Source organism: Hippocampus guttulatus, chromosome 17 (assembly GCF_054856545.1).
Source record: "Hippocampus guttulatus isolate MCC_2025c chromosome 17, RoL_Hgut_1.0, whole genome shotgun sequence".
In the NCBI taxonomy this organism is placed as follows: domain Eukaryota; kingdom Metazoa; phylum Chordata; class Actinopteri; order Syngnathiformes; family Syngnathidae; genus Hippocampus; species Hippocampus guttulatus.
This window is the reverse complement of record NC_141277.1, coordinates 316,561-343,596: the sequence shown is the minus strand read 5'-3', so window position 1 is coordinate 343,596 and position 27,036 is coordinate 316,561. Positions and strand designations below refer to the sequence as shown.

General features: G+C 53.1%; 2 protein-coding genes and 1 long non-coding RNA gene across 11 annotated transcripts in view; 1 reads left to right on the top strand and 2 right to left on the bottom strand.

Annotated features, from left to right (window-relative positions):
• Positions 1–377: 377 nt before the first annotated feature.
• Positions 378–12,126, bottom strand: olfm1b (olfactomedin 1b). 3 transcript variants are annotated; one of them, XM_086134761.1, is made up of 6 exons: positions 11,671–12,126; positions 7,512–7,661; positions 7,279–7,434; positions 5,386–5,605; positions 3,364–3,470; positions 378–2,695 (listed from the first exon to the last, which is right to left on the bottom strand). In XM_086134761.1, the coding sequence occupies exons 1-6, from the start codon at positions 11,734–11,736 to the stop codon at positions 2,021–2,023; spliced, it is 1,374 nt and encodes a 457-aa protein (XP_085990887.1). In that variant the 5' UTR covers positions 11,737–12,126; the 3' UTR covers positions 378–2,020. The 3 variants fall into 3 exon arrangements, with proteins under 3 accessions (XP_085990887.1, XP_085990885.1, XP_085990886.1); XM_086134759.1 differs by lacking the exon at positions 11,671–12,126 and adding an exon at positions 8,293–8,442; XM_086134760.1 differs by lacking the exon at positions 11,671–12,126 and adding an exon at positions 8,293–8,442 and having other exon boundaries at positions 7,279–7,407.
• LOC147191303 (uncharacterized) lies at positions 8,546–15,660 on the top strand. Of its 2 annotated transcripts, XR_015103480.1 has the most exons (4): positions 8,546–8,777; positions 10,551–10,649; positions 12,496–12,909; positions 14,534–15,660. It is a non-coding gene; the product is annotated as an uncharacterized LOC147191303 (long non-coding RNA). The 2 variants fall into 2 exon arrangements; XR_015103479.1 differs by having other exon boundaries at positions 12,496–15,660.
• Positions 15,661–18,472: 2,812 nt separating this feature from the next.
• The window catches only part of col5a1 (procollagen, type V, alpha 1), a 49,027-nt gene continuing 40,463 nt past the window's right edge, over positions 18,473–27,036 (bottom strand). For 2 of the 6 annotated variants that reach the window (XM_086134222.1, XM_086134218.1), the window contains 18 exons: positions 26,375–26,428; positions 26,141–26,248; positions 26,012–26,065; positions 25,867–25,920; positions 25,731–25,784; positions 25,596–25,649; positions 25,398–25,505; positions 25,250–25,303; positions 25,109–25,162; positions 24,879–24,986; positions 24,620–24,673; positions 24,507–24,542; positions 24,373–24,426; positions 23,977–24,244; positions 23,629–23,741; positions 22,442–22,510; positions 20,063–20,296; positions 18,473–19,941 (listed from right to left, as the gene is read on the bottom strand). In XM_086134222.1, coding sequence (XP_085990348.1) covers positions 19,795–19,941; positions 20,063–20,296; positions 22,442–22,510; positions 23,629–23,741; positions 23,977–24,244; positions 24,373–24,426; positions 24,507–24,542; positions 24,620–24,673; positions 24,879–24,986; positions 25,109–25,162; positions 25,250–25,303; positions 25,398–25,505; positions 25,596–25,649; positions 25,731–25,784; positions 25,867–25,920; positions 26,012–26,065; positions 26,141–26,248; positions 26,375–26,428 — 1,677 coding nt within the window. In that variant the 3' untranslated portion in view covers positions 18,473–19,794. Of the gene's footprint in view, positions 19,942–20,062; positions 20,297–22,315; positions 22,511–23,628; positions 23,742–23,976; positions 24,245–24,372; positions 24,427–24,506; positions 24,543–24,619; positions 24,674–24,878; positions 24,987–25,108; positions 25,163–25,249; positions 25,304–25,397; positions 25,506–25,595; positions 25,650–25,730; positions 25,785–25,866; positions 25,921–26,011; positions 26,066–26,140; positions 26,249–26,374; positions 26,429–27,036 lie in introns of those variants that run through there. The other 4 variants (XM_086134219.1, XM_086134220.1, XM_086134221.1 and 1 more) reach the window with 4 other exon arrangements.

Here is a 27,036-nt window from a genome sequence, read left to right as displayed (position 1 = left end):
TTTGGTCGCTGAGCTGGCCCCGCCGACACCCCCCCCCCCCCCCCCACAATCATCTGGAGCGCGTTCCGCGGCAGCGAAGCGGCTCGTGTTGGCCGAGGGTTGAAAATAGAAACAATCATTTATTCATCGATCGAGACATCACAGGACGGGGCCGGGGGGGCGACGGGATGGGCTTGTTTAGCAGGGGGGGGGGCGGCAAGGGATTGACAGGCTGAAGCATGGACGGCAAAGACGCAGGCGGGGAGCCCGCCTCACCGAGGGCCAAGCGAGGCCACGGCGGCGACAAAAAGGGCACCTTTGCGGCAACGGAGGAGGAGCTTGGATGGCAGGATGAGCACGTGGGGGCGGAGCTTATTTCAATCGTCTTCACAAGCAAACCCTTTGGAACAGTATTTATTTTGTTTGTTTTTACACTTGAAACACTGTAATTCTCTTTTTTTTTTTTTTTTAACTGACACGACGCACGAAATATCTCATCTCGGGTACAACACATCCAGTACAGATGGAGAAGAAAGAAAGATGTTTTTTGTTTTTTTTTCTTGTTTTTTTTTTGTGGAGGGGGATTACATTGAAAGCAGCAGCGTCCTTCACAAGCGGCTACGTGACGTGGATCGTAAAGAAACAACTTTCCACCACGGGGGTGAATTGTGGATGACAACCTTGGAGACATTATTTTGCTCTTTTTTTTTGTGTTTTGTTTTTGGGTGCGTTCTTCGAAAATGAACAGGAAGCCTTGCCGCCCAAAGTTACGGTGGTACAGAAGTGAGAAACCAAACAAAGTTTCTAAATAATTACAAAGAAACAGCTAAATATATCAAAATTCCCCTTGTTGTTGTTGTTTTTTTTTTGACATCGTGGGCTACCAATACAGCAAAAGACATTCAGGAGCAGTAGAAAAGCTTCATGCAAAGAAAGCCATCTCTTGTTTTTTTTCCCCTCCAAGTGTCGGCGTCACCGACACGGCCGTGTGCAACGGTCGCGGCCTTGGCTCGTTCTTGGCGCCGTCCTCCACGGACTTGATGTGCTGCCGCCGTCGATGGAAATGATGCCACACAATGTCCCGGCGGGTCCTTGGAGGAGGCCGTTCATTGGAAATCAACCTTTTGTTGCGTTCGCCCCTCCGCAATTCAAAGTCTTTGAATTATTGCAGACTAATCACGGCCGTTGGAAGGAGTGTGAGATTGATGACGACGAGATAAAAAAAAAAAAAAGGGCTGGGGGGGTTTTTCCTCTTTTTTTTTTTGGGCATCGCTTACATTGTTTTGTATCTGATAGCCATATAGAGAGATGTCGTCTACGTTTACAATCATTTTCTACGCGGCAAACAATCAAACGGGTTTCATTCCAAACGAATCGTCTCACAAAAAGGATCAACTAGCGCAGCGGTGGGCAAACTACGGCCCGCGGGCCGAATCCGGCCCGTTGGTCTTTTTAATCCGGCCCGCCGAAGGTCGGTCCACAATTAAGGTTCCATGTGAATGATTGCATTTATTTCAATTGGACTTTTAATGACAGGCATTTCACCGCCAGGTGGCGCATTGACTTGAAGTTGCAGAACACGGGGGGGGGGGGCGGGGCAATCTTTTCGACCACCTAGTACCTCTGTATCGCTCTACTTCTACTGGTCTGATCACAACCCATCTGCAGCGATGCACAGGCTAAAATAGGTCATCAACAACACTTTTTTCATTTAAAAAAAGTATATTAATACCGTACGTTCATGCTTTTGTTCTGTTGATGTTTGATATGGACTGTCAACAAATGCAGTTTTTTTTTAACGTACCATAGCTGGTGCTGACCTGGCCCTTCTGTCCAATTTTAAAAGTCAATGCGGCCCCCGAGCCAAAAAGTTTGCCCACCCCTGAACTAGCGCCTAACTAATATAGTCACAGTATGATGTTTTTTTTTTAAACATACAAAATTCTCCATTTAGTTTTTTAAAACTCCAACAATCAGATATTTTCCGTTCTCCCCTCCCACCAAAGTGTACATTCAGTCTTTTACACACGCGTATATGTCGTTACAGTTCTTCCGAGCGGATGACGTGGAAGAGCGTGACGTTATAAAGCACCTGGTGGCCGTTGTTCCAAGCGTAGAGGGCGCGGTCCCGCGGGTTGTAGTCCAGCATGGAGATGTGCGAGTACTTGTTCTGGAAGGCGATGTCCATGTACTCGTAGGTGGAGGAGTTGGTGGAATAGGCGTAGTAGACCTTGGTGCCTCCCGAGTAGCCGTTGGTGACGTAGAGAGTGCCGCAGATCATGAAGGACTCGCCGGCGCTCCTCTTGGGGTGGTTGGTGCTCCAGCTCTTGATGATCTGCAGCGTGTTGGGGTTCAGCTTGCTGACCACGATGTTGCCGGCGTTCTGGTTGGTGGCGTAGACGGCCCACAGGCCCCCCTCGTCCGCCATCAGGTCGATGTCGGAGTGGCCCCCCCAGGCGTAGTGGTAGGCGTTGTTGAAGCCGGCGTGGTCCAGCTGCCGGGACTTGCCGATGGCCGAGGTGCGCAGGTCAAACTTGATGATCACGTGGCTCTGGAACTTGTTGAAGTAGATGGAGCCGTTGTAGACCACCTGGCCCGTTCCCGACCACGGGTGGGGGAGTCGATGCGAGGTGAAGTTGTCCGCGCTCACGAAGTCCCGCATGGACTTGTACTCCCGCACGAAGCGGTTGTTGTGATAGCCGTCCATGTACCAGACCTGCGAGTCACAGCCCGGGCGGACGCAAAGGGGTCAGGGGGGGCCGCTCGCCCGCGTTTCGGGGATTTTCATTTCTTTCGCCGCGCTCGCAAGCCGGCGCGATCCGGACCGTTCGACGAGAGACAAAACCACAAAATGATGCGCTCGCGAAGCATCCCGCGCCGACGATCGGAAATATCAAACGGCTTGACGTTTTCTCGGCGCCGGACATCTTTGAACGAGTTCGTCGACACCGCTGTAGTTTTAGGTCCTCGCAGTTCGGCCGTTGTCCTAACCTCGGAGATGGAGTCCGCGACAAAGGCGGATAGGATCATCCGCCGGTCGACGGGTAAGATCTGTTTGATTATTATTTTTTTTTTTTAGCCCGCGTGACTTCCACGCCGCCCGTCGATGGTCGCTCGCGTCGGCCGAAGAAAGCCTTCGGCGTCAAATGCTAAAATTGAACGCCGCAATGATTTCAAACGATTTGTCGATCATAGATTTGGTAAAAGGTTCGTCCGGTCCATCGATCCGCCGTTAGCGCCGACTCATAACATGGTTGCGATTGTAATTGCAGATTTCTCTCGGAAGCGAGATCATCACGAATGGGGATATTTTCCACCCCCAGAAATGTGAAAAGGGTTGGCTTTTTTTGCCTTTTGGACCCTTGCAGAGCTAAAAGTTCCTACCCGCGTGTCTCCTTCGGGCGCCAGGGGGTCCGTCATCCACGAGCCGAACCTGGACCCCGACGTCTTGACGGTGACGGGCTCGCCGATGCCCGTCAGCTTGCCGCATGCTGCAAAGGACCAGAGGTGAGAAGGCGGGGGGGGGGGGGGGGGGGGGGGCAAGATTTCATTTGTTTGACATCCAAATGAGTTTGGCAGAAGGATGAAGGGAGCCGGTGTCCATCTGGCCTCTCCCTCCGCCTTCGTGATGATTGTCGTGAGTGCGCTCACGCAACAGGAGCCGCTCGGTGTAATTGCTGCGCTTTTAATTGGCGCCGATTGAGTTTGCGAGTTTAGCGAGGACGTTTGCTCACCGGCCGTGAACAAACTGAAGCCCCGCAAAGTTCCTTTGGAAATCAACTACAAATTCCAAGGCCGCGACGGCGGGCGGGGGCCGTCGCGGCTCGCGCCTTTCATTGGACTCTTTCCTCTCTCCTTTCCTTTTCTCTTCCGCTGACGCCAACGCAGCTTATTGACCTTCACCGGTGAAATCTCAGCCGCGCCTTTTGCGCCGAGACCAAAGCGCCGGCGGGCCTCCGTTGCGCCGTCCCTTGCCGGGCGACCTCGTCTTTCATCTCGTCTCCAGCCTCGAATCTGCTCGCTCGGGCCCAGAATGTCGCACCGATGGGAAGCGAGCGAGGCGCGCTTAAGCCCGCGCTACTGTCAAACACCAGGGAGCAAAGCAAACGCACGCGCTCCTCCCCCTCCCCCCGCCGGCAAAGCCGAGCGCGGATGCTTGTAGATTAAAGCGACCGAAGCGGGTCAGATGCGGCAGAGGAAACGGCAGAAATGAGCTCGGCGACATCCGTCTCAATGCGCTCGGATTGTCCGGCCGAAAGCATTCGTCAAAAGCGCCTCTCGCGCCGTCGAGCGTCGGAAAAAAAAACAAACAAAACAACGATAGGAGCACGGGGACAGAATCTAGCCGCCATTTGCGGCGTCTTACCGGATGGAGCGTGGGCGCGCATCCGTTAGCGCCGAGACTTGCGACGGAGGTGTGAAGGCGCAAAGCAAAAAGCTTCCCTCGGCGACTCTGACGATTTCCTCGGCCGATCGTCCGTTTGAGCCCCAAGTCACGGGATGACGTGCGGGCGTTACAGGACATCGCCGCAATGACGCCGCGCCGCGCCGGCGTGGTGACGATTGAAATCGGGAACAGGAAAAACGTCGGCATCCCTTTTGGAAACCGAATCCGACCCCAACTTGCCTTCTTTCTGTATGAGTCGTTCATTTTGGCGGCAGAGCCGAAAAAAGCCCCAGTTGAAAAAGAAAAAAAAGGCTTGCATGTTTTTTTCTGGGGGGGGGGGCATCGTTTGGTTTTACGAAACGTATATTGCCCCCCCCCAAAGGTAACGTAATTTTTTTTTTTTTTTTTTTTAGTGTATTTTATCTGCAACAACAAAACAAAGTACTGAATTCGAAGGGCGCGACGATAAATTTGTCAAAAACTCAACTCAAGTATTTTGATCGATCCTTTGGCCAAATGAAATCCTCCAAATTTCCGCCTCTCAAGAGTAAACGTCCACCAATTTCCGAGAGCAGCGCGATCCTTGTGTTTCTTCCAAATCACGCATTGGCAAACATCTGCGTTTACTTTGAAAATCCGTGGAAAAAAAAAAAAGCAACCCAAATTGTTCCAGCCCAAGCCAGGAAGATTTGATCTGTGCATTTTCTGCACTGCGTCTTTGAAATCACGTCCTGTTTTGGAGTGAAGCAATGGAACTTGAAATGTTTTGGAAATCACATTCATGGGTTCATTTGGGGGGGGAACCCCGCCCCCCTCCCCCCCCCCCCCAAACAAACCTACCGATGAATCGATCCTCAAATTTGCAGTGGCAGCCCGACTCGACTGACCAAAAGTGGCCACGTCTGCCCTCGCGCTCGTTTTGAAGCCTCGGCTCGCCGCCGTGCTTGCGCCGGCGGTGTTTTTATGTGCCCGAGCGTCCCGTCCGGGTGCAGGTGTGTGCACGTGCGTCTGTGGCCTACCCAATTTTTGCATGCACGCTCGCAGCCTCTCCTCGAGATTTGACACTCGGCCGTGGAGCTCCTCGTAGTCATAGGCCCCCGTCTCCTCTTGCAGCCCGCTTAGCACGGACGTCAGATTCCGGACCTCCTCCTTAAACCGCAATACCAATTTGGCATCGGCCTTGTACTCCACCAACACGGGTATCAACGGCCTAAGCTCCTCCATTTTCGCCTTTATGGCCTGAAAGGATTAGAATAAGCTCGGTTGAGTGTCAGGCGCTCCTCCGAAGCAAACCCTGCCCCCCCCCTCCCAAAAAAACCTGTCTTTTCCTAGCTACGCTGACACTAACCTGCCACCAACACCCGCTGTGTGTTCAAAGTGTACCTGTGTGTGTGTGTGTGTGTGTGTGTGCGCACGCACGCGCACAAACCCGGACTGTTTTTTTTTTTCTTTCTTTTGCTCTCGACTCTCCATCCCGGCGGTGACCAGCCGCTTGTAAAAAAAAATATACAAATTTTAAAAAGAATAAAGAAGCCAGTCTTCGGTACACCAGCAACAAGTGGCAAAGCTCTTTATTGGTCATCGTCTTTTGAAAATGCAACATCGTAGTAAGGATTACATGCTTCTTTTTTTTTTTTTACATGTCACACACAACTGGAATTTTCTGTCTAGTTTTTTTTCAAAATAATAATAATAGTAATAATAATAATAATTTTTTTTGTTAGATTTTTCGAGTAACCAAATATGCATCGACAAAAGCTCCAAAGCAAATAGAATGAAAGAACAACAACGAGAGAAGATGAATGACATTTGGGAGTCAAAGTAGAGGGGCGGGGGGCAGAGGGGGGCAGCAAGAAGTAACATGCAGGAAGAAATCAGTGGTGTGGGCAGGGGGCGGTCTGGCTCTCAACGCTTGCCAAATAAACTGCTGCCCCCCCCCCAAAAAAAGCTCTCACTTGGGGGCAAGGGAGAAGGGTGGAAAAATCTGGATTTTGACCTGCCTCTTCTTCCCTGCGGCTCTTTCTGTTTCTCTCTTTCTCTTTCTCTGTTTCTGTCTCTCTCTCTCTTTACATGTCTTAAAGTTAGCCCTGCAAGCAAGAAAACGACAGGCTGTTGATAGCGGCTTGCTAACCTCGCTAGCAGACACACAAACAAACAAAAGGCGCAAGATTTCAAACTTTTTTTTTTTTGCACAGAAAAAACAGCAGCGGCATGCATCGGATGGGAAGGGCGTTGCGGTTGTGGCGTTAAACGTCAGGCGTCGCGCAGTGGATGGAAGATGGAAGGAGCTGAGAATGCCAATCTTCCTCTTTTTGGGGGGGGGGGCACGACATATGTGTCACTTAAGGCAAATAGTAGCAAAGTGGCTGTTTCTTGTTTTTGGTGGGAAAGGAAAATAAATGCCTCACCACCGCGCGTGTGATAAGAAACTAACGCAGTGGCATTGTTTTCAATCTTTTGTCAGGAAAGCATCGCTAGCAAATGAACGCGGTCGTCGTGTTTGAAAGCCTTTCGAGCGCAATCGACGTTAGGGATGTCGCGACCGGCGGAGGGCGCCAGGACTGCGCCGCCGCAAGAAATTGAAACGGGAAGCGAAGCTCGCGCTTGGAGCTCGGTTTGCTCCGGTCCAAATTTGACCGAGTCAGGATTCTTTCAAAATGTGCCGCCCCCTGTTGGTTCGGAGTGTGCAGTAGAACGCAACAAAGCTTTTGATGACGCTCAAAAAGGTGGTCGGCGCTCAGAAATTGTTTTTTTTGGGGGGGGGGGGGGGTGAACACTGTTTTAATGCACCGAAGGTCATGAAGTCATGGGAAATGCACCGTTGCGTTTTCTCGGAAAAGCGCGCGGTTGTCTTTTGTGCACGCGTGGCATCGGCACGGCGGGATGGGACCGAACGGACGGGATGCGCTCACCTTGTATTGCTTGGCGACGTTCTGCATGTGGTTCTCCTCCACCTGCCGGAACTTGCTCTGCAGGCCGCGCAGCTGCACCTCCATCTTCTCCACGTATTGGAGCTCCCTCTGGGTTCTCTGGTCCAGCACCTGGATGGACCGGGTCATGTTCTGGACCTGCCGGCAAAGCCGCGTCACGCGCCTCGCTGTCTCTTTTTTCTTCCGGCGCGAGCGGACTGGACGACGGGGGCTACCTTCTCCAGCAGCTGCCTCAGTTGCTTGGCGCGGGCGTCCCTGGAGCACACGGATTGCTGGGGCGCCACCACGGTGCAGACGCACCTCCCCTCGCCGTCCTGGCCCGAGCTGTACACCTGCCACGACTCCTCCGGGTTGGCCGGCAGCACCTGAAGAGCGGGCGGAAGCGGCGGCTGAGCAAAAGCGCGCGCGGAGCCGCGCGGCGGAAGGAGATCTGTCGCCGGCGCAGATCGATCAACAAAGAGGCGTTATCGGAGCCGATGAATCGCGGTGGACCCGCCGCGACGCGGCGGTCGCGAGTCACGGCGGGTGGAAGCTGTCGGCACGCTTCGCCGTTGCGCGGAAAACGGAAGGAGGCCCCGATGCCCGATCGAGCCGCGCAACAAATGCATCTGCGGTCAACCAAAGCGGTCGTTTTCGGAGCGCCTTGCGATCATTCGTTTGCGGGAGAGCGTTTCCCCGAGCGTCTGACCGAGCTGAGCAAGTGGAAAAAAAGCCATTCGTCATCCGGCAAATCCCGCGTGCACCAGTGGGAGGAATGTGCGAACAAAGTGGGGGGGGGGGGGGTGGAAGCCGCGCCGTTCTGCTGCACCGCCAGCCTTTGGAAAAACCTCACGTGGTGGTTTTAGGAAAGACAAAGAGTTGGACCAACTGCAAGAACGGCCCCCCCCCCCTTTTTTTGTGGCGCAAGACCCCAAAGCCAACGCGGCCCCGACGCGCACGAGCGCCGAGCGCCGAGCGCCCTTCGGCTTATTCAACTCTGGGCGGATCTGCACTTACTCCGGTGCTGCGGTCCGGGTAGCCGCCCTGCGCCAGCGTCAGCTTGGTGGCGTTGAGCCCCACCAAGGAGGGCAGAGTCTGCGACATCCAGTTGGTGATCATGGCCATGGTGCTCAGCACCACGCCGATCTTGAGCAGCGGAAGCGACATCTTCTTCCCCCCCGAAAGCGCGCCCCGACTCACGCCGTCCTCATCCTAAGCGCTGCGGGGAAGATGGGCTTCGGACGGGGATCGCGCGGCCCGGACCGGCTCGCCGCTTCGCACCGGGACACCGGCCGGCTTCCCCCTTTCTGGCGCATCTTGATCTTCCGGCGGAATCTCGGGGCCGAGGAAAAAAGGAAACGGCGCCTGGCTCGGCTCTCTCCCGCGCACTGGCCCCTCCGCCCGATGCGCCTCTTTACTATTTGCTTCACGCCCACAAGCCGCCTCCCTCCCGCGTGCCGTCATCGGGAGGCTGCGCGCTCCGAGTGGATGAGAGCAAGGAGGTGAGGAGGGGGCGCGGGTGGGGGGGGGGGGGCTACCGCGCATCTGTCTCCAGACGCAATGATGTCAGCCGGCCCCCCTGGAAAAAAAAAAACCCCAAAACAATCTGCCATTGCACTTTGATCCGCCCGTCGTGCCCCCCCTCCCTCTCCCTCGCCGGGATGACAAGGAGGCGAGGAGATGCTCCCGGTTGCCGCGGCAACACATTCTCCACCCTCCACTCCGCCTCTGAATTCTTGTCCTGCGGCTTCTCCGACGGGTGCCGAAACGTTGAGCTTTCGGCGTCTTGAACTCTGGCGCCATCTGGACGCTAAATGCGGTACTCCGTCCGGGTCCATCCGTCCGTTTTGGTGTCCGGGTCAGCCGGAGCCTGTCCCGGTTGACACCCCGGACCGCTCGCCGCTCAATTGTCCACACTCGGAGCCGCGGCCTACGCGAGGTCTCGCCTCTTCCGGGTAAAGCGCGGGCCGAGCGTACTCCGGCCGCGTTGACGCACGTCGCCGCCTTTGCGACCTTTGGCCTTCGGATGTGTCGCGTCGGCCGAGGTCGCCCGGCCCGCGTCTTTATTTCGGCACTCGCGAATCGTCAACACATTTTTCACGCTCCGAGTTCCCTTTTTTAAAAAGTAAGATCGCGGCCCGCGGCGCGTGACGGTGAGGAGCGGTTGCCATGACCACGCCGGCGCACGCGCATCCCCGCGCCGACAAAGCGGCGCCCGCTCTTGACGGCCGCCCGCGGCGGACGCTCAGTCCGCGAAAAATCTTTTCTTTTTTTTTGCGTCCGCTTCTATCCGAAATTGTCGATGAAGCCCGTTGGTGTGGCAGCGCTCCCTCGTATCGATCGGTTTCATCATCCGTCAGTCAGCCGACACTCTGTTCGGCCACGACCCGAATAGAGGGTCGGCATGAGTGAAATGCGGGCGCACCTGCGAAACCGCGATGGAATCCAAATCGGCGACGGATCGCCCGGATAGACGGAACATCCGTCGAGGTGATGTGACGTCGATATTTTCCGAGCTCATCGAATTAGCCGCGAGCTTCCATTTAACGGTGCCGCCATTCAGAGCAAAGTTTTATCGCGCAGAGTCGGAGGACTTTATTGCCCGCGTTGATCGACCTGACATATTTTCATCAACGTCGGATGTAACGATCAAAGTTTGGTCTTACGGAAATGTTTTACGAAACGTTTTTCAAACGTCGAACCAAAATTTCAAGCATGAGGGGAATTTGACGTGCGAGTTTTCCCAAACTGAAAACGCTTCCAAATTTGAACGGATTTTTAGGAAGGAGCAGGTCAAGAAACCTCGCTCAAGTCTTCTGAAAAAAAACCTTGAAGACATTTTAGTCTTGAAGGCGCCCATCGCGCAATCCGTGTTTTTTGAAAACAACGGCAGCGTTTTGACAAAGCGACCTCGACAGATGGCATTTCGGAAATATCCTTGACGCACGTTTTCATCGAGGTTTGGTCCTCGTTGGTAAAGATTGGCAAAAGCACGGCCTCCTTGCCTTCTGCTCATGAAGAGCATTTGACAGTGACCCCCCCCCCCCCCCGGTCTTTGACAGCAGATGGAGTCAGGAGACGATCTGCCCTTTTTGTATGCGAGCTGCTTTGGCTGTCTTGCGATGTTTTCTTTGTAACGACCGTGAGCTCACTGTTGCGCCATGACGACGAGACCCCCCCCCCCCTGCAAACAAACATCCCTGTAAAAAAAAAAAAAAAAAGGCAACCTCGAGCTTGACGTGAAATTGAAAGAGTTTATGTCTGTCCTTTTTCAGAGCCACTTCTCCTCGATGGATGCTTCCGAGTTTTGGGCACCGGCGGCCACGACGCCTTGCTCAAGGGCACCCCGACAAATTCTGCTCGCTCCTTCTCCGGTGAGTTCCACCCACCGCGCACCCGAGTCGGGAAACAATTTTGCTCGCTTATCTCTCCGATCGGGTGCTATTTCATCATCGACGACTTGGCATTTCCCACCCACGTAATCCGTAATCACAAAATCATTTTACGAGCGACGATGGTCTCCCGAGCGCCGAATGGTGACGTCGACGTCGCGCGAGTCTCACCGCGTCAGAATTGAACTATCGTCTTCCGCCTTCCATATATTCTGCGCGCGCTTCCGCCGTCGACCACTAGATGGCGGGGCACCGCGCATTTGACAGAAGAAGAATGAAAACTCCGTCGAGCTTGGGTTCTGAGCGAGGAACGATCGCGTGTCCTCTCCTCTTCAATCCTGCTTTTTGCGCCTACGCTTGCAGCTTCATTGGCTAACGGACATCTGTGACCAAAGTTAGCGGCGCCCCGTATAGTGCGTGCATGACGAGTTAAGGTGGTTCGTTTGGAAAAGGACAAAAGAGGATTTGTTGACTGTCAACATGGGGGGGGGGGGGGGGGTCCACCGATTGGAGCGGAGCGCGACGCCGTCCGTTCCGCCGGCTCTCTCTCAATATACTGTAGCGGGCGTTCAAATGTGTTGGGACGATTCCAAAAGTGTGTTCGGAGGCGGGAATTGCTGCTCATCACTTTGCAAAATATCGCAAACCCCGATGGCAAGCGGTCGCGCCAATCACGGGATATCCGTCCCTTTCTTTTCTTTTTTTTTTTTTGGGTCTCCACTCACGGTGTCCGTGCATTCATGGACTCGCCGAGCACGCTCGCCGCACCTCCGGGAGGGAACGCAGTCGTTTGAACGCGGGAAATAAGAATGAGATTTTTTTTTTTTCCTTTTCCCCTTCAAGTGGAAGAGCGGCTTGCTCGCTTGCATGCGTAATTAGCGTGAAATCGGCGTTATCGATTCGTCCCCGGCCAATTAAAGGTCCGGATGACATTTTTAACGGGAAGCCGGGATGCAAAATGGCGTTTTAAAAGGGTGGGGGTGGGGGTGGGGGGGCATCTTACTTGCGTGAGTTCCGTGCCCGTGACGATGAGGAGCACCAGCGTGAGGAGCTTGCCGGCGGGCTGCATCTCTCTCGCCTTCCCGAGTGTGAGGACGGAGTCCCCCGCGCCCCCCCCCCCGCCCACCTCGTGGCTTTCAAACCCCTCCGGCCTCTGCTTTTCCGCCGTCGCAGGTGTCGCTCGAACGCCAAACGTGCGCTTTCCAGTCAGCGCCTTTTCCCCTCAGCAGCCGAGCGGGCGCAGATGCACGGCTCGGGCTCCTCCGCACTTCCTCCCCCTCGCTCTCGTTTTGCGCCTCGGCCACAAGCCGTTGTGAGTCGGCGGACGGTGGGCGGCGGCGGCGCTACAAAATTGACGTGGGCTCGCTCAGATACGCCAGCGACGCCGCCGGTGGAGAGGCTGGCCGAGCGCGAGGCGGCGAGAGCCGGAAGTCGCAGCCCGGCGAGGGAGGGAGGAAAAGGCTCAGGGAGGGAGGGAGGGAGGGAGGGAGGGCCGCTCCGGCTGGCATGCGCAGACGAGCGGCTCCGGAATCGATGGAGGTCAATTTGAAAGGAATGTTAGCGACAAAAATCATTGCGGCCAAATGAGCACGTCCGCCTCGCCGTGCGCAGGCGACGGTTCCGGGTCAACTTGGCACGTTCTTCCCGCTTTTCTGCGGGTACTCCGGTCTCCTCCCACATGCCAAAAACTGCCACGGCAGGCTGATTGAAACGCTCCGGAGGTTTTACACACACGCGCGCGCACACACACGTGTAAAAAAAATTTTAAATTTCTGTTTGAGGAAAGAACTATCCAATTTGATGCTTGCTCCGTTTTATTTCTTGGCAGCCATCTGTGTGCGGGTGCCGCAGGAAGAACGAAGCGGCGGGCGAGCGTTGCCATTTTTGCTGAAAGGCGGCTTGATGGCGGAGTCAAGAAACGGGAAACCAAAAGACGGAGGAAGCGTCTTTTTTTTTGTTGTTGTTTTTTTTCCTCCCGGGCCGTCGGGCGCGATGCCACGACGAACCCGCTTTCCCGACTCTTCCTCCCCCTCGCCGGCGCAGGCGCGCTTTCTGCGGCCGGAGCGCCGCGGGCCCCGATGAGTTCCGCGTCAACAGGCGGCGCTCCGTCCTCTGATTGATGAGCCGTATGAAAGCGTGGGAGCACGAAGGCGACGACTCGTTTGTTCCGGGCGACCTTTTGAAATGTCAGCGCGCTTTTTCCGAGGCGGAGCGCATCGATGAAGAAATTCCTCGGACGACGGTAAAATCCCTTTTTTGGAATCTGTGAAATGGAGCGTTTTCAACGCTGCCGTGCGGCACTCCGATCTTATTTTGGAGATGATTTGACGACGCTCGGATGTTTCGCAATCAAACTCGTTTAAGGTGAAATTGCGCTCAAGTCGGGGCTTCGGTCCCAAACCTTTAATCATTTGCTGGCTCAGCCAGGAGGAAAGAAGCGCGACGCGGCCTTTTCGTCGCCACCTCCGTGCGCGCGTCGTGTCGCGGCAAGCTGCCATCTGTCCTCGCGGACAATCGGGATGATTTGCCAGTTTGCCGCCCAGCAAAATAAAATTCTGCCTTCTCCCACCTGACCCACCGAGTCCGACAAAAAAGAATTGTCCCGATGTGCTGCCACCCGCCCCCCCCCCCCAAAAAAAACAATATGCCAGGCTTGTAATGACACAGGAAGACTTCCTGTGTCATTTTGGTTTTGAAGCCCCACAAAACCGTTTGCTGAAGCGATTCCTGGAAAGACGCAGGACGTCTGCCCTTCTGAGTTTGAAGTCCTCGTTTTCGGCTGATTGGGGCCGTTTCCTGTGGGCCTTCGATGACAATTCATCTCCCCTCCCCACATTTTGTGTGTGTGTGTGGGGGTGTCAGAATTCAGCCCCCCACATGCCTTTGCAAGGTGAAGTTTGAATTGGAATCATTTGACAATTCAGCCCCCCGCCAGCCAATTTCACTGATCAAATTGAGACGCGGTCGGCATATGCGTCGTGGGTAAAGCGCAAAAAGAGTCTCGGCCATTTTGGCCTGATGCCCCCCCATTTCCGGCTCGTTGAGATCATTGCCGTTGTCCCGCAAAAAGCAAACGCCGTCCTCGGTCCTTCGGCTTTCATTCGATGCGGTTTTCACCGCCGCTCATTTGCATGATCTTCATCAGCACGTTGCAAGCTCATTAATAATGCAGCGGCCCGGCGGGCATTTTAAGCAGCTTTTGCACGAGCACCCTTGAGGCCTTTTTTTTTTTTCCCTTTCCCATGAATGCATCCAAACAAACTGGTCCGACCTCAAACACGGCCAACCGGGAAGCGGCTGAAACCGAACCTCAAATGGCGCTCGATTCATTTCGACAACACTTAAGGAGTGACTTGTATGCTTTGCTTCCGCTTTGTTTTTGTCGATTTTTGCGGTGTATATTTCGACAGAGCCTCGTCGAGGTCGTCGTGCATCAAAATGTACATTTTGGATTGGATCCGTCACATTCACCATCATCACAAACCATCGCCCGCTCTGTTTTTGTTTTTTTTTTCCGACTGCTCGTTTAACTTGGCAACACAAATTTTGTTCGGCACGGGTCTCACGGGGGGGCTCACAAAAAGAAGCGAGACCCGAAAAGGCACGGGAAGTCCGGCATTTTGGTTTTGGCCCTTTCAAAGACCGCTTCAGACATCTGGCTCCCCTCGTCTTAATTCGGCCCCCGCAGCATTTAGCGACGAGAAACGACACCCCTGTTTCTGACCAAAAAGTCGAGTTTTTGCGGAAAGAAATGTCAAACGCTGTCTTGGGCGTATAAAGTTTTTGCTTTTGCGACACCTCAAACGGCTGTCAACTTGGCAATCGGGTGTCGGGGGTTTGATTGCAGTTTGTTTTTGTGAAGGCAGAAGGGAATCGGGCGGGGCGGCTCCCGCCGGATTTTCCATCCGGCAAGTTGCAAACAAACTTGCGTGAGGACTTCGGTTTGGAAAAGTGCCGGAGCGACAACGGTAAACACGGGAGCAAAGACGCACCGAAGCCAGCGAGACGAGCGGCGGCGGCGAGGGAGGCCGGCGAGACGTTTTGATGTGCAAATACGCCACCCGAGGCCGCCGCCTTTCCCCCGCAGGATGGCAGGTAACCACCTCGGGTTGACGCGCGGCATCACCAGCCGCAGCGGAGATCATTTACATGCAAAAACACAACAACAACAAAAACGCAGCTATCGTGGCGCGCTGTCACGGGGGGTTGCAAACGTCGGAGATTTCTTTGCGAGCACGGGGTGATGACTAATAACGATGAAAAATAGAACAGCGGAGGCGCAAAAAGGAAATCTTGCAGCAAACCACTTTGAGGAGACGCGTTGCCGCGCCGCCGCAGCAACGGAGCCTTGATTTCGGGAGACGCTGGCCTTTTAAGTGCCAGAAGGGAGACCAGATGGCGGTGCGCCCGGAACCCTCCCTCGGCCCCTCCAGCACGTCGGGCTCTCAGGGGGGACTCGGCTTTGAAGCCCGGCGCCGAGGCTGCGATTCGGAAACGATCCGTTCGCGCTTCGTTTGCCGAAGCCGCCGTAGCAAAAACCTTCGGTCAACCGTATATCAGATCGCGTTTTGTCGAATACGGACGAATTTATCACAGAAAGAGAGGATCATAAATCGCAATTGACGATCATTTTTCAAAAACATTCCGCCTCAAAATGGCAATTTTTGTGCTGCTTGCGCTGAGCAAATTTCACGTCGCTCGGCCAAACTGCCGACGGGGGCCGAATGTCCCTTGCCACGGAAAACACTCCCCCGATCAAATGGGCATTTTCCCCGGGGTGGCATTTTGGAGGAACGGGTCGTGCTGCAAGCTTGCACGCTGCTCTAGAGAGCACATCAAAAAGATTGAATCCATCTCCCTCGCTCCATCTTTGAGAGCCTCCTGAAATATCTTGTCATTAAAAATGGGCCGATTTACCCGAGCACCTTTGACTTAAGTCGACGCAACGCAGACTAAGGTCAGCTCGCACCCGTAGACGTCGGCAGCATTTGTGCTCAAATCACTCGATGGCTTTTTTAGCGCAAAAAACGACCATGTATAGTAAGGCGTTTTTAGCCGAAAAAAAACGACCATGTATAGTAAGGCATTTTTAACCCGAAAAAACGACCATGTATAGTAAGGCGTTTTTTGCCGAAAAAAACGACCATGTATAGTAAGGCGTTTTTTGCCGAAAAAAACGACCATGTATAGTCAGTCATTTTTAGCAAAAAAAAAAACGACCATGTATAGTAAGGCGTTTTTTGCCCAAAGAAATGACCATGTATCGTAAGGCGTTTTTAACCCGAAAAAAACCGACCATGTATAGTAAGTCATTTTTAGCCGAAAAAAAACGACCATGTATAGTAAGGCGTTTTTAGCCGTAAAAAAACGACCATGTATAGTAAGGCGTTTTTAGCCCAAAAAAATGACCATGTATCGTAAGGCGTTTTTAACCCGAAAAAACCCGACCATGTATAGTAAGTCATTTTTAGCCGAAAAAAAGCGACCATGTATAGTAAGGCGTTTTTAGCCGAAAAAAAACGACCATGTATAGTAAGGCGTTTTTGGCCCGAAAAAAAAACGACCACGTATAGTAAGGTGTTTTTAGCCAAAAAAAACCGACCATGTATATATAGTAAGTCATTTTTAGCCAAAAAAACCCGACCATGTATAGTAAGGCGTTTTTAACCCGAAAAAAACCGACCATGTATAGTAAGTCATTTTTAGCCGAAAAAAAACGACCATGTACAGTAAGGCGTTTTTAGCCGAAAAAACGACCATGTATAGTCAGTCATTTTTAGCAAAAAAAAAACGACCATGTATAGTAAGGCGTTTTTAGCCCAAAAAATGACCATGTATCGTAAGGCGTTTTTAACCCGAAAAAAGCCGACCATGTATAGTAAGTCATTTTTAGCCGAAAAAAAGCGACCATGTATAGTAAGGCGTTTTTAGCTGAAAAAATCGACCATGTATAGTAAGGCGTTTTTAGCCGAAAAATCAACCATGTATAGTAAGGCGTTTTTTGCCGAAAAAAACTACCATGTATAGTAAGTCATTTTTAGCCGAAAAAAAATGACCATGTATAGTAAGGCGTTTTTAACCCGAAAAAACCGACCATGTATAGTAAGTCATTTTTAGCCGAAAAAAAACGACCATGTATAGTAAGGCGTTTTTAGCTGAAAAAACGACCATGTATAGTAAAGCGTTTTTAGCCCCAAAAAAACGACCATGTATAGTAAGTCATTTTTAGCCGAAAAAAAACGACCATGTATAGTAAGGCGTTTTTAGCCGAAAAAAAACGACCATGTATAGTAAGGCGTTTTTGGCCGAAAAAAACAAGCATGTATAGTAAGGCGTTTTTAGCCGAAAAAAACGACAATGTATAGTAAGGCGTTTTTGGCCCGAAAAAAACGACCATGTACAGTAAGGCATTTTTGGCCCGAAAAAAAACGACCAAATGGAGGTTTTTTTCGGCTAAAAACGCCTTACGAAACATGGTCGTTTTTTTCAGCTAAAAATGACTTACTATACATGGTCGTTTTTTTCGGGCCAAAAACGCCTTACTATACTATGTCGTTTTTTTTTTCAGCCTAAAAACGCCTTACTATACTATGTCGTTTTTTTCGGCCCAAGAACGCCTTACTATACAATGTCGTTTTTTTCGGATCATAAATTATCCTCAGATGAGAATAGTTCGAGCGTGGGTTTTTTTTCCCTCTCCCCTACCCAGCGTTTTCCTTTCTGAATTCTGTCTGTAATTTCCCCATTGCGGGACAAATAAAGGGATATCTTATCTTATATAGAGACAATGCTGCTAGTTGAGTGGTTAGCGCGTCTGCGTCACAGTGCAGCGGTGCAGGGTTCGAATCCAGCTTCAGCCTTCCTGTGTGTTCTTAAAAACATGTGAGGTCATCCATTTTCTGATCCTCTTCACGCTCTCTTTCACACCAAGAAACAACTCACAAAACGCCTTCTGATACACGGTCGTTTTTTATTTTAAAACATTTCTTCCGACACAAACAAAAGCCAGGCTATTCACGACTGGTATTGTGAAAAAAAAGTGTCTTTTCTTGGGACAATGTGAAGTGCTTATGGCCGGCCTGGTAGTCGAATGGTTAGTGTGTCTGCGTCCCAACGCAGAGGTGCAGGGTTCGATTCCAGCGCCGGCCTTGCTGTGTGTGTCTGTGTTCTGAAAAATGTGCGTGGTCATCCATTTTCTGATCCTCTTCTCCGCACAACTCTTTGCACTCACACTCACACCAAGGAACAATTGACATAACGCCTTACGACACAAGGTCCTTTCTTTGGGGGTTAAAAACGCCTGACTATACATGGTCGTTTTTTTATGGGCTAAAAACGCCTTACTATAATGGTCGGTTTTTTCGGCTAAAAATTACTTACGATACATGGTCCTTTTTTACGGCTAAAAACGCCTTACTATACATGGTCGGTTTTTTCGGCTAAAAATGACTTACGATACATGGTCGTTTTTTTAGGCTAAAAATGACTTCCGATATATGGCCTTTTTTTTACGGCTAAAAACGCCTTACTATACATGGTCGTTTTTTTCGGCAAAAAATGACTTCCGATATATGGTCGTTTTTTTTTTTGCTAAAAACGCCTTACTATAAATGGTCTTTTTTTCGGTTAAAAACGCCTTACTATTCATGGTCGTTTTTTGGGCTAAAAACGCCTTACTATACATGGTCGTTTTTTGGGGGGGCCAAAAACTGCCTTACTATAGTAAGGCGTTTTAGGCCCGAAGAAATTCTAGAACAGAATCAACATATGTCACGGTGACGACAACAAGAGAGCAAACTTAACCGTTTCATGCATACAGATGGGTTTTAATGCTTCAAAAGACATACAAAGGAGTGGATGGCCACAGTCAACTTTGATTTATTGACATTTGGGAAAAAAATGGAGGAAAAAAAAACCTTTTTTTTTTTGTCCATGCACAGGTTTGACAAACAAACAGACCCCACCGCCCCCCAAATAAACTGTTCAAAATAAATGAGAGCAATGGCAGCTTCTGACAAGCAGGAAATGCATCCGGTTTTCAACTCTAAAGCAGAGGGAGAAATTGTTCAAGTCACATATTTGTTAATACTTTTTTATTTTTCAAACATGATGAAACAACGGGGGAAAAGAAAACTTGTGGAAAGGGCCCTAGAAAATTCTGTTGAAAGATAGTGGTCATAAGCATCAAGGAGTGCAGAGGTTGAACAGTTATTCAAATAAAAACCTTTTTCAGAAGAAGAAAAAGCACCTTTCCCATTCGAAATGTCGACTTTAAAGCTTTTTTTTTTTGGCATAGTTTTTCGTCAAGAACATCAACAACAAAAACGCTCTTTGGATTCTTTCTTGTCAATCTCCGATTTGTTCCTGAAATTCAAGAAGACTGCTGTGTTGAGAGGAGGGGAACAAAATGCGTAGGATGCAGCAAAAAGATCCAGGAGGGGAAAAAAAAGTGTAGCACCACAGAAGAGAAAAATAGCACCCAAGTTCTTCCGATTTTCAGGTGATGTCATCCGATGTTTATGTCTGTGAAGTTTGTTTGTTGCAAATCATTTGAACTTCTATTGTTCTTTCCTTTTATTTACATTCATACAAAGGAGAAGCCCAAATTTTTTTCCTCCCTCATTTGCTGTCTTTGTTTTACAATTTCCTCGTCGTCGATGATGATGATGTCATCGCCGCATCCGCCCAGTCGATTGCGTCACATGCACGTTTAGAAGCCAGTAGAGCAACAAAACAAACACCAGCATCAATATACAGAATGTACTTACAAACATAAAAATTATTTATATATTTATATATATATTAAAAGGGGGGGGGGGGGGGACAATTATGCACAAAGAAAGCTCCCAACAATAAAGCGAAGATTGAGCGCGACAGGAAGGAGGAGCCAAAATGGAGTCCGCGGCGGCAGATGACACCCGTGTGATCATCCAGTTTCAAAACTCGCATGTGATGGAGAAGAAGGCACGCTGAGGTTTCAAGGTTATTTCCTCTCATCCTGCAGAATTTTGCTTTGTGTGAAAAAAAATGAAAAACCCCAAACAAAAAACAAAACATTTTTACAAATGCAATTGTCCTGGAAACCAAAAGAAGTGTCGTTTGTTTTTCTTTCAATTTTGCTCACTCTTTAGCCGGCGAAGCAGACGGGGCCCACTTCGAAGCCAAACTTCTGCGCGGGCCCGCCGAAGTCGTTGAACATGATGTCCACAAACGGCACCTGCTCCACCTTGGGAGTGTTGATCTCCAGCACCGTCCTGTCGTAGCCCTTTTTCAGCTGCGGGAGACAAAAAGTCGACTTGAATCGCCAGCAAATCATTTGGGCCCTGGGAGCCCCCCCCCCCCTCGTTCCGATGAAAAAGAAAGTAACGTCGGGGACCGGCGCGCGGGCTCCTTACCGCGCAGCCATCCAGCACGGCGCGAATGTAGGGGTTGTTGTCGTACGACATCTCCTCGTCGTTGGAGCCCAGGAAGCGAATGGCCTTGTCGTAGTTGTCGCCGTCCTGGTCGTGCCAGGCCACCGACTGGTGGCAGCTGTACGTCAGATTCTGCCGGGCGGCGGCGCTCAGCAGGCGCATGAAGGTCATCTGCACCACGCCGATGGGGTTGCCCTCGGCGTCCACGTAGGAGAGCTGCAACCCAAAAGCGACAGGGCCACTTTGCTTGGAGTCTACATCCGGCGCGGCCGGAAAACTCGGCAGCCGCAGTGCCAATGAGCCCGACCGACTCTCGCGGCTTTTAGTTCGGTCCGCATCGTCGGTCAAACGGAGGGACGCGGTGGCCTTTGGATGAGCGCTCTTGACAGACGCCGTCGGATGATCCGTCACGACCACAAAGCTCGTTTTCGTGACGGAACATCGGAAGCGGCTTTGGTGCCGGGCGCCGGAGCGATCCGGGCTCCTTTTAAAGCCGCGTCCGTCGGTCTCCGGCACGCGTGCTAAAACGCCGGCCATTTTGCTTTATGAATGTGGAATTTTTCCCACCCATCAGCTGTGAAGGCTCGCGGCTGTTGCGCGACGACGTTTTCCACTCCGTTTGTGAAGCGGCACGCATCCGAAACGCTTCCCGGGCCCGGGACTCGGGACTCGCATACCAACCGTGACTGAGAGATCCATCAAGGTCCACATTGCAGCTCGGTCTTTCCCGACCAACTTAGTGGGCGCATGCGCAGCGGCAGCCGTTTGGTGCAGCAAAGCATCCGTTTCATTCATTCGCATGCGTCTCCTGAGCCACAGGAGCCACGCTAACACCGAAGCCCGATCGGCAGTTTAAAAGCTACCCGGCCGGCCGGGAGTCGCTTGGGAAGGATTTGCGTGTGCCGAAAGGATGGCTTCAAATCTCGCTCTCGCCTGGAATTCCGTCTTCCCTTCAAGCGGCTTGAAAGAGGGGGCCCTGAAGAGCTCCCGACGCAAAAGCTACTGAATGAATGAAAATGTCCAGGTTACGTTTTTTTTTTTTTTTTAACTTTAAGGGATTCGAAATTGAGGAATTTTGGTTGGAAAATCAAGTTGAACTTACTCCAACGTAGCGTTTCAGCATGAACGAACGAACACTGTGGCTCAAAGAGTTCCCATGGTCATGCTTCGTCGTCGTCGTCCCCCCCCCCCACCTCGCTCAGCATACATTACCTCTTCATCATCCTCATAACAGCCTGAATAGATCGCGTTTCCAAGAAGCCGCTTGGTGGCTGGTGAGCGAGCGTCCCGACCGGCCAGACACGCAACATGTCCGTAAAGTCGGATTCCATTTTGAAGAAGCTTGCTGGGATGAAGGTTGTGTTCATGGTCGCTTGTGATGCCGCTCAAACAACGGCAAGCGTCAAAGGAGCCAACGGAGACCTCCTTTTTGCCCGGCTCGCTCAAGGGCCAAAGACACGGGGAAGAATCCCACAAAGAGGCCGAATGCGGCTCGTCTCAGTTGGCTTTGTTTTGCTTTTACTTTGGGGGGGTGTTTGTCTCCCTCCAAACGGCACTAGCGGTGTTTTTTGGTGCTCTTTCTCTCGTAAAAGGACGTATGAACGAGACTGTGCCCAAGAGGACGCCCTGCTATTGTTCCGCAGCACAGTAGTTGGGAATCTCCAACCCGAAGCCTCAAACTCTTCCAGCTAACCCCGATGAATTCCCACCTCGGACTTGTCTGGACCGGAGAAGCAAACGTGTGAACACAACCTTCAAGTGAAAGTCTACATCTCTTTTTTGGGGGGTCCTTCTCGATTTAGCAACGCTTCTTCCTGAGATGACGGCGGCAGGATATGCGGCCACTCGCTCGGGACCGAGGACAGGCCGGCGTCGGCGGGGGCCGTCCGTCTGTCTGTCCCCGTTCCGCTTTGGGACCCAAGGAGCATGCGTCTCATGCCAAGTCATGCACCACCACCACCGCGAGTCAAGCCGTGCGCGCCGCGTACAACCGACTGTCTCGGGACATTACTCCTGGGGGGAAAAAGGGAGGGGCCTTGGGCTTTCAGCTGAAATCTCAGGATGGAGCTCAAAGTCAAATTTGCTTCATGCCGAATTTCAGCCAAAAGCCAAATCTCTCCTCTTTTTTTTGGGGGGGGGAGTAATGTACCGCAGTTCGTAGCCATGCACGGCCCGGGGGCCCGTCCAATCCCAGCCTGGGCCGCAGGCGAGGGCGGGGGGGGGGGGGTCACTTACCAGGGAACCTCTCTTGTAGTGACTATACCATGTGCCTGGCGAGTCTTTGGGCCATTTTGCCATTTTGCTCTGTAAAAACCATATAAGAGCCATTCAGGCAAAGGCGGTGGAGAAAGGCCGGCTTACCAGTTTACCGCGTTTGAATTCACTGAACCAGGAGCCGGGGTTCTCCTTTAACCAGGAGGTGAGTCTAGCCTGGGGGGAGGGGGGGGGCACGGATCGACAGGAAGGAAAAATGGTTAGTCTTGCCCACGGATGACGAGTTCGCCCCTTTTAAAGGAGTCGGGGGTGGCCGCCCGCACCTGGCGGAATGGAGCCGAGCGAGCGCAGAGCAAACGGCGGCCGGCGGCTAATCGCCGCTGTCCGAAACGCCGCCGAAGAACCGAGACGCCGCCGTGCTATTTCAAGACCGGCGCGACTCGGCTCTTTTGACGCCGATGAAGCCGTCCGTCCGCGGCGCCGCGTTGAAAGCGTCATCTGCGGCGAGCCACGCGACGGCAACTGAACCGTTGGCGTGCGGTGCGGGAAGGCGGGCGCAACGACCGCGGAAAAACAAGTGCCGTTTGGAGCGGAAATGAGGTCGGGCTCGGAAAGGAAGAAAACTTGCATCTGGCTCACAATGGAGACATCGACAGCAAGAGCAGCGGCGCTCCAGAAAGGAGACCAAAAGAATCTCGACGCGATGGAAATGGAGACGTGGAGACGGATGGCCGCAGTCGTGACAATGGACAGAATGCATCAGGCCACCCCGGGTTCAAAGAAAGCGCAACGCTGAGATGTGCTTTGGACATGAACAGACGTGATGCAAAATGGGAACCAAGACAACAAGCAAAAAAAAAGGAGGACCCAAGAAACCGATGGAGAGTGTGTGTCCAATCAAATCCGAAAGAGAAAGAAGCACGAGAGATCAAAGGAACCGTGAACAGGAAGGCCCCCCCGTGCGACTTTGATGCCGTCCAAGCGCCTTCCCAAAACAAAACACAAGCCAAAAATTCACGCGCAACCTGCTCATGATGACAACCTTGCCCAGATGGGCACGAGATCCCCTTTTTGGAGCCGACGACGTCGAACCATTCTCCGAGAATGGCCGAGAATGGCAAATCTCCAAATGATTCCTGCGTGATGCCTTCGGAAAGGCCGAGATCTCAACCAATGGAGAGCTCCAACTGGCTTGACCCCATCTCCGTCTATTCGCCCTTTTTCAGCCATTCGTCTTCCGCGCGGGTGAAGGAATGAGCCCGTTTTCCCAAAGTACGTTTTGAAAAGGAAAAAGTCCTCATCAAATCCCGAAAAATAGAATGGTCGCCACTCACCCCCTCGGACTTCTTGTCGGGGAAGATGCAGCTCTCGCCGCCGGCTGTGAAGTTGCAGTAGACCTTGAAAGAGTCCCGGGAGCAGCCTTGGTTGGGATCGATCCAGTACTCGCCTGCGGAGAGGCGGAAGAGGCGACGGCTTTCAGTTGAGCCCCTTTGGATCGCGCGCCGCGTTCCCTCGCGCTACGGCGGCTCACCTGCCGCGGCCGCGCTACGTCGCGCAAAATTGTCGTCTAATTACCCTCGGCTGACATCTAATATTAGCCGTAGCGTGGCGGGTGCGCCTCGGAGGGGCGCGGCCAAGCGAGCGACATCGGGACCGCGGCCGGCCGTCCGGCGGATACCCACCGTCGGGGAAGTCCGGGTGGCACAGCTGCAAGTCTTTGCAGGTGCGGGCCGGGTTGGCCTGGGTGCCCAGCGGGTGCTTCATCTGCTCGATCTCCAGCTTGAGCGAGTTGAGCGAGCCGAAGATCTCCTCCATGCCGTCGTCGTAGTCCTTGTAGTTGGCGTCCGCCGCCTCGTCGTCCATCATCTGGCTGGCGTCGATGTTTCTGCGCGAGCGGCCCTTGGTGGAGGCCTGGAGGGGCAGCGGGTGGATGACGTCGCCCGGGGGGCCCTGCGGCAACCGTGGGAAAGATCTTGACCTCATTCGCCTCCTCCAAAGTTCGAACCGTCACCTTTGTTTTTTGGGACGGTTCTGCCGTTTGCAACGAAATCGTTTTGAAGTCATGCTCGGCGCCTTACCGGAGGTCCCTGGATTCCAGGTGAACCCGTCTCTCCCTTTGGTCCGGTTTGACCCTGAAAAGGAGGAAGCAACCCTCGAGCGCGGCGCGTTTTTAAAAGCACTCTCGTCCGCTCGCATCGGTCGGACAACTTACGGATGAGCCTTTGGCACCTTTCGGACCGGGAGGACCCTGACGACACAAAGTTGAAAATGTCACCGGGATTTCATCAAACGAGACTCGGTAACGTAGCAATGGCGGAGCCTTACGGGTAATCCGGGCGGGCCGAGCGGACCGAGAGGACCGGAAGGACCGGCGATACCCTGCGAGAAGAAAGGAGAGCGTAGCGTGACTGCCAAAGCTCACCTATGGACTCAAGCCAAAAGGACACAACTGCAAGGGGGGAGGAGGTCGGGATGAGGCATTTCAGATGCCCCCCCCCCTTCTCGACCGGTCCAGACCCCGAGGCGCACGTAGGACAGGCCGAAGGGATGACCTGACCCCCTCGACGACCTTCGCTTCACTCACGTTGTCTCCTTTGGGGCCGGCAGTTCCCGCCGGACCGGGAAGACCTCTGTCGCCCTTTTCTCCCTGCTCGCCCGGAGGTCCGATAAGACCGATGAGACCCGGGTGGCCCTACGGAGAGAGCGCACAGCTGGTCAAGAACACGCCCCCTCACACGCATCGGACTGCCAGCCGGCGCTCAAACGGTGCGATGGCTAATCAATGGGCTTCGCCATTGCCGTTTGCGGCCTCACCTTCTCTCCTTTGATACCAGAGTCTCCTTTCAAACCAGGTAAGCCCGGAGGACCCTGTGGGTTTGGAGGAGATCACGGTGCGGATTAGTATCCGGCTCACAAAAAAATACACCGAGACGCTGGCGTCAAAGTTCAACCAACCATTGGCCCGGGTGGTCCATCTGGACCAGGAGCACCGGGTAGACCTTGTTCTCCCTGGGCGCAAATAACAAAGCAGCCACGTTGAGCTCACGAGAACACGGAAGGGCAGGGGGGGGGGGGGGGGGGGGGTCGCAATATGAAAACTTACAACGGGGCCGGGGATTCCCCTCAGGCCTTCAGAACCGGGTTTGCCAGGCGATCCTTGAGGTCCTACAGGTCCGGTCTTTCCTTGAGGACCTTCCAGGCCGGGCTCTCCCTTTTGGCACGGACACACAGAAATGATTTGGGCTTCGGCTTGGGCCCAATGTAATGTTGCTGGTTTTGAATTTGGCATTTTCTCTTTTACCTTGGTTCCCTTCTCCCCTTGTCTTCCCTCAGGTCCCGTAACTCCGGGTGGCCCCTGTTTGGGGAAACCGTGGCATAATTATTGTCTTTGAGGGGCAACGGGCAGAAAAAAAGGCCACGGGAGCAGCACACTCACTCGCTTTCCCGGTGGTCCAGAGGGACCGGACTCTCCGGTGGGACCGGGGGAACCCTGGTTGGAAAGGTCATCAAATGAAACGGGCAAAACGCATCACAATCCAGGCGGGATTTCCAAACAATGGCGGCACACTCACAGCTTGACCGGCCTCGCCGTCATCTCCCTTGTCACCGGGCGGGCCGTCTAATCCCTGCGCGACACAACCACAGTCCGGCCTTTGACTTGGGTGGCCAACAATAAGTACAGAATTTGCTCAGTCGCGGTTTAGACGTCGTACGTACGGCTGTACCGGGCTCTCCGGGCGGACCTGGATCCCCGGGGAAGCCGCTCGGACCCTGAAAGTCAACGCGGTCACCTTAGAGCACCTCTCGACACAAACCGTGATGAGATGAGTCCGGACGGCAACCTACGGGGCTTCCTTTGGGACCGTCATCTCCAGGGGGACCCTTGGGTCCTGCCGGTCCGGCGGTGCCCGCCGGGCCGGCCTCTCCCTTCTCCCCTCGCTCTCCTCTGGGTCCCTGGAATCATGCAAGCGCAAATGAACGTTGGGTGCAGCGACGGGCCCGAAAGTGGCTGAAAGGCACGCCGGTCTTCATCTGCCCTGACCGAAACCTTGCGTGGACGTCAGTGACGGAGTTACTCACCGGTGGACCGCCATCTCCCTGAAGACCGGGCTCTCCAGTCTCGCCGGCGTCTCCCTGGAGAGAGAGCAAGAGGACGGGCGGATGACGAGAGACATTTTTAGGAAGGTTGCATCGAACAAAAAAGGAAGGAAAAAAAAACCAAAGCGTTTCCTGGAGAGATTGAATCAGGCCAACTGTGGCGGTAGCGCCCATTCACCGCATCTCCGTTTTTATGAGCAAAGACCCCATCTTGCGGCTTGCCGTCCCCTCCGGGCCTGACTGTCATCTGCCGACGACAGCCCAAGTGGCAGCGTGACAGACGGCCACTCGGCGCCGTTATTATGCTGATGTTCCGCCTCGTCAAAGTGCCATTTCGAGGGGGAGCGTCATTAGCCCCAAGAGAGATGTGAGAGCGCCGTCTTGTCGTTCCGCGAGGGAAAAAGATGGAGCCGTCACGGGGCCTGGGAGAAGCATTTTTACAGCTTCTTTCTGGCTAGCTTCTCGTCTCTGCGATCATCGTTTCAAACTTGCGTTTCTTTGGCCGCTTTCTGGAGCGGAACCGTCGCCAACTGACGCCGTCGTCCGTCCACCTTTTGCCGTCCGTCGACGTGAACGAGCGCGTTCGTCGGCCGACAGATGCGAGTTGTTTGTCGTACCGACAGAGTGGCCGTGCAAACTGTTCG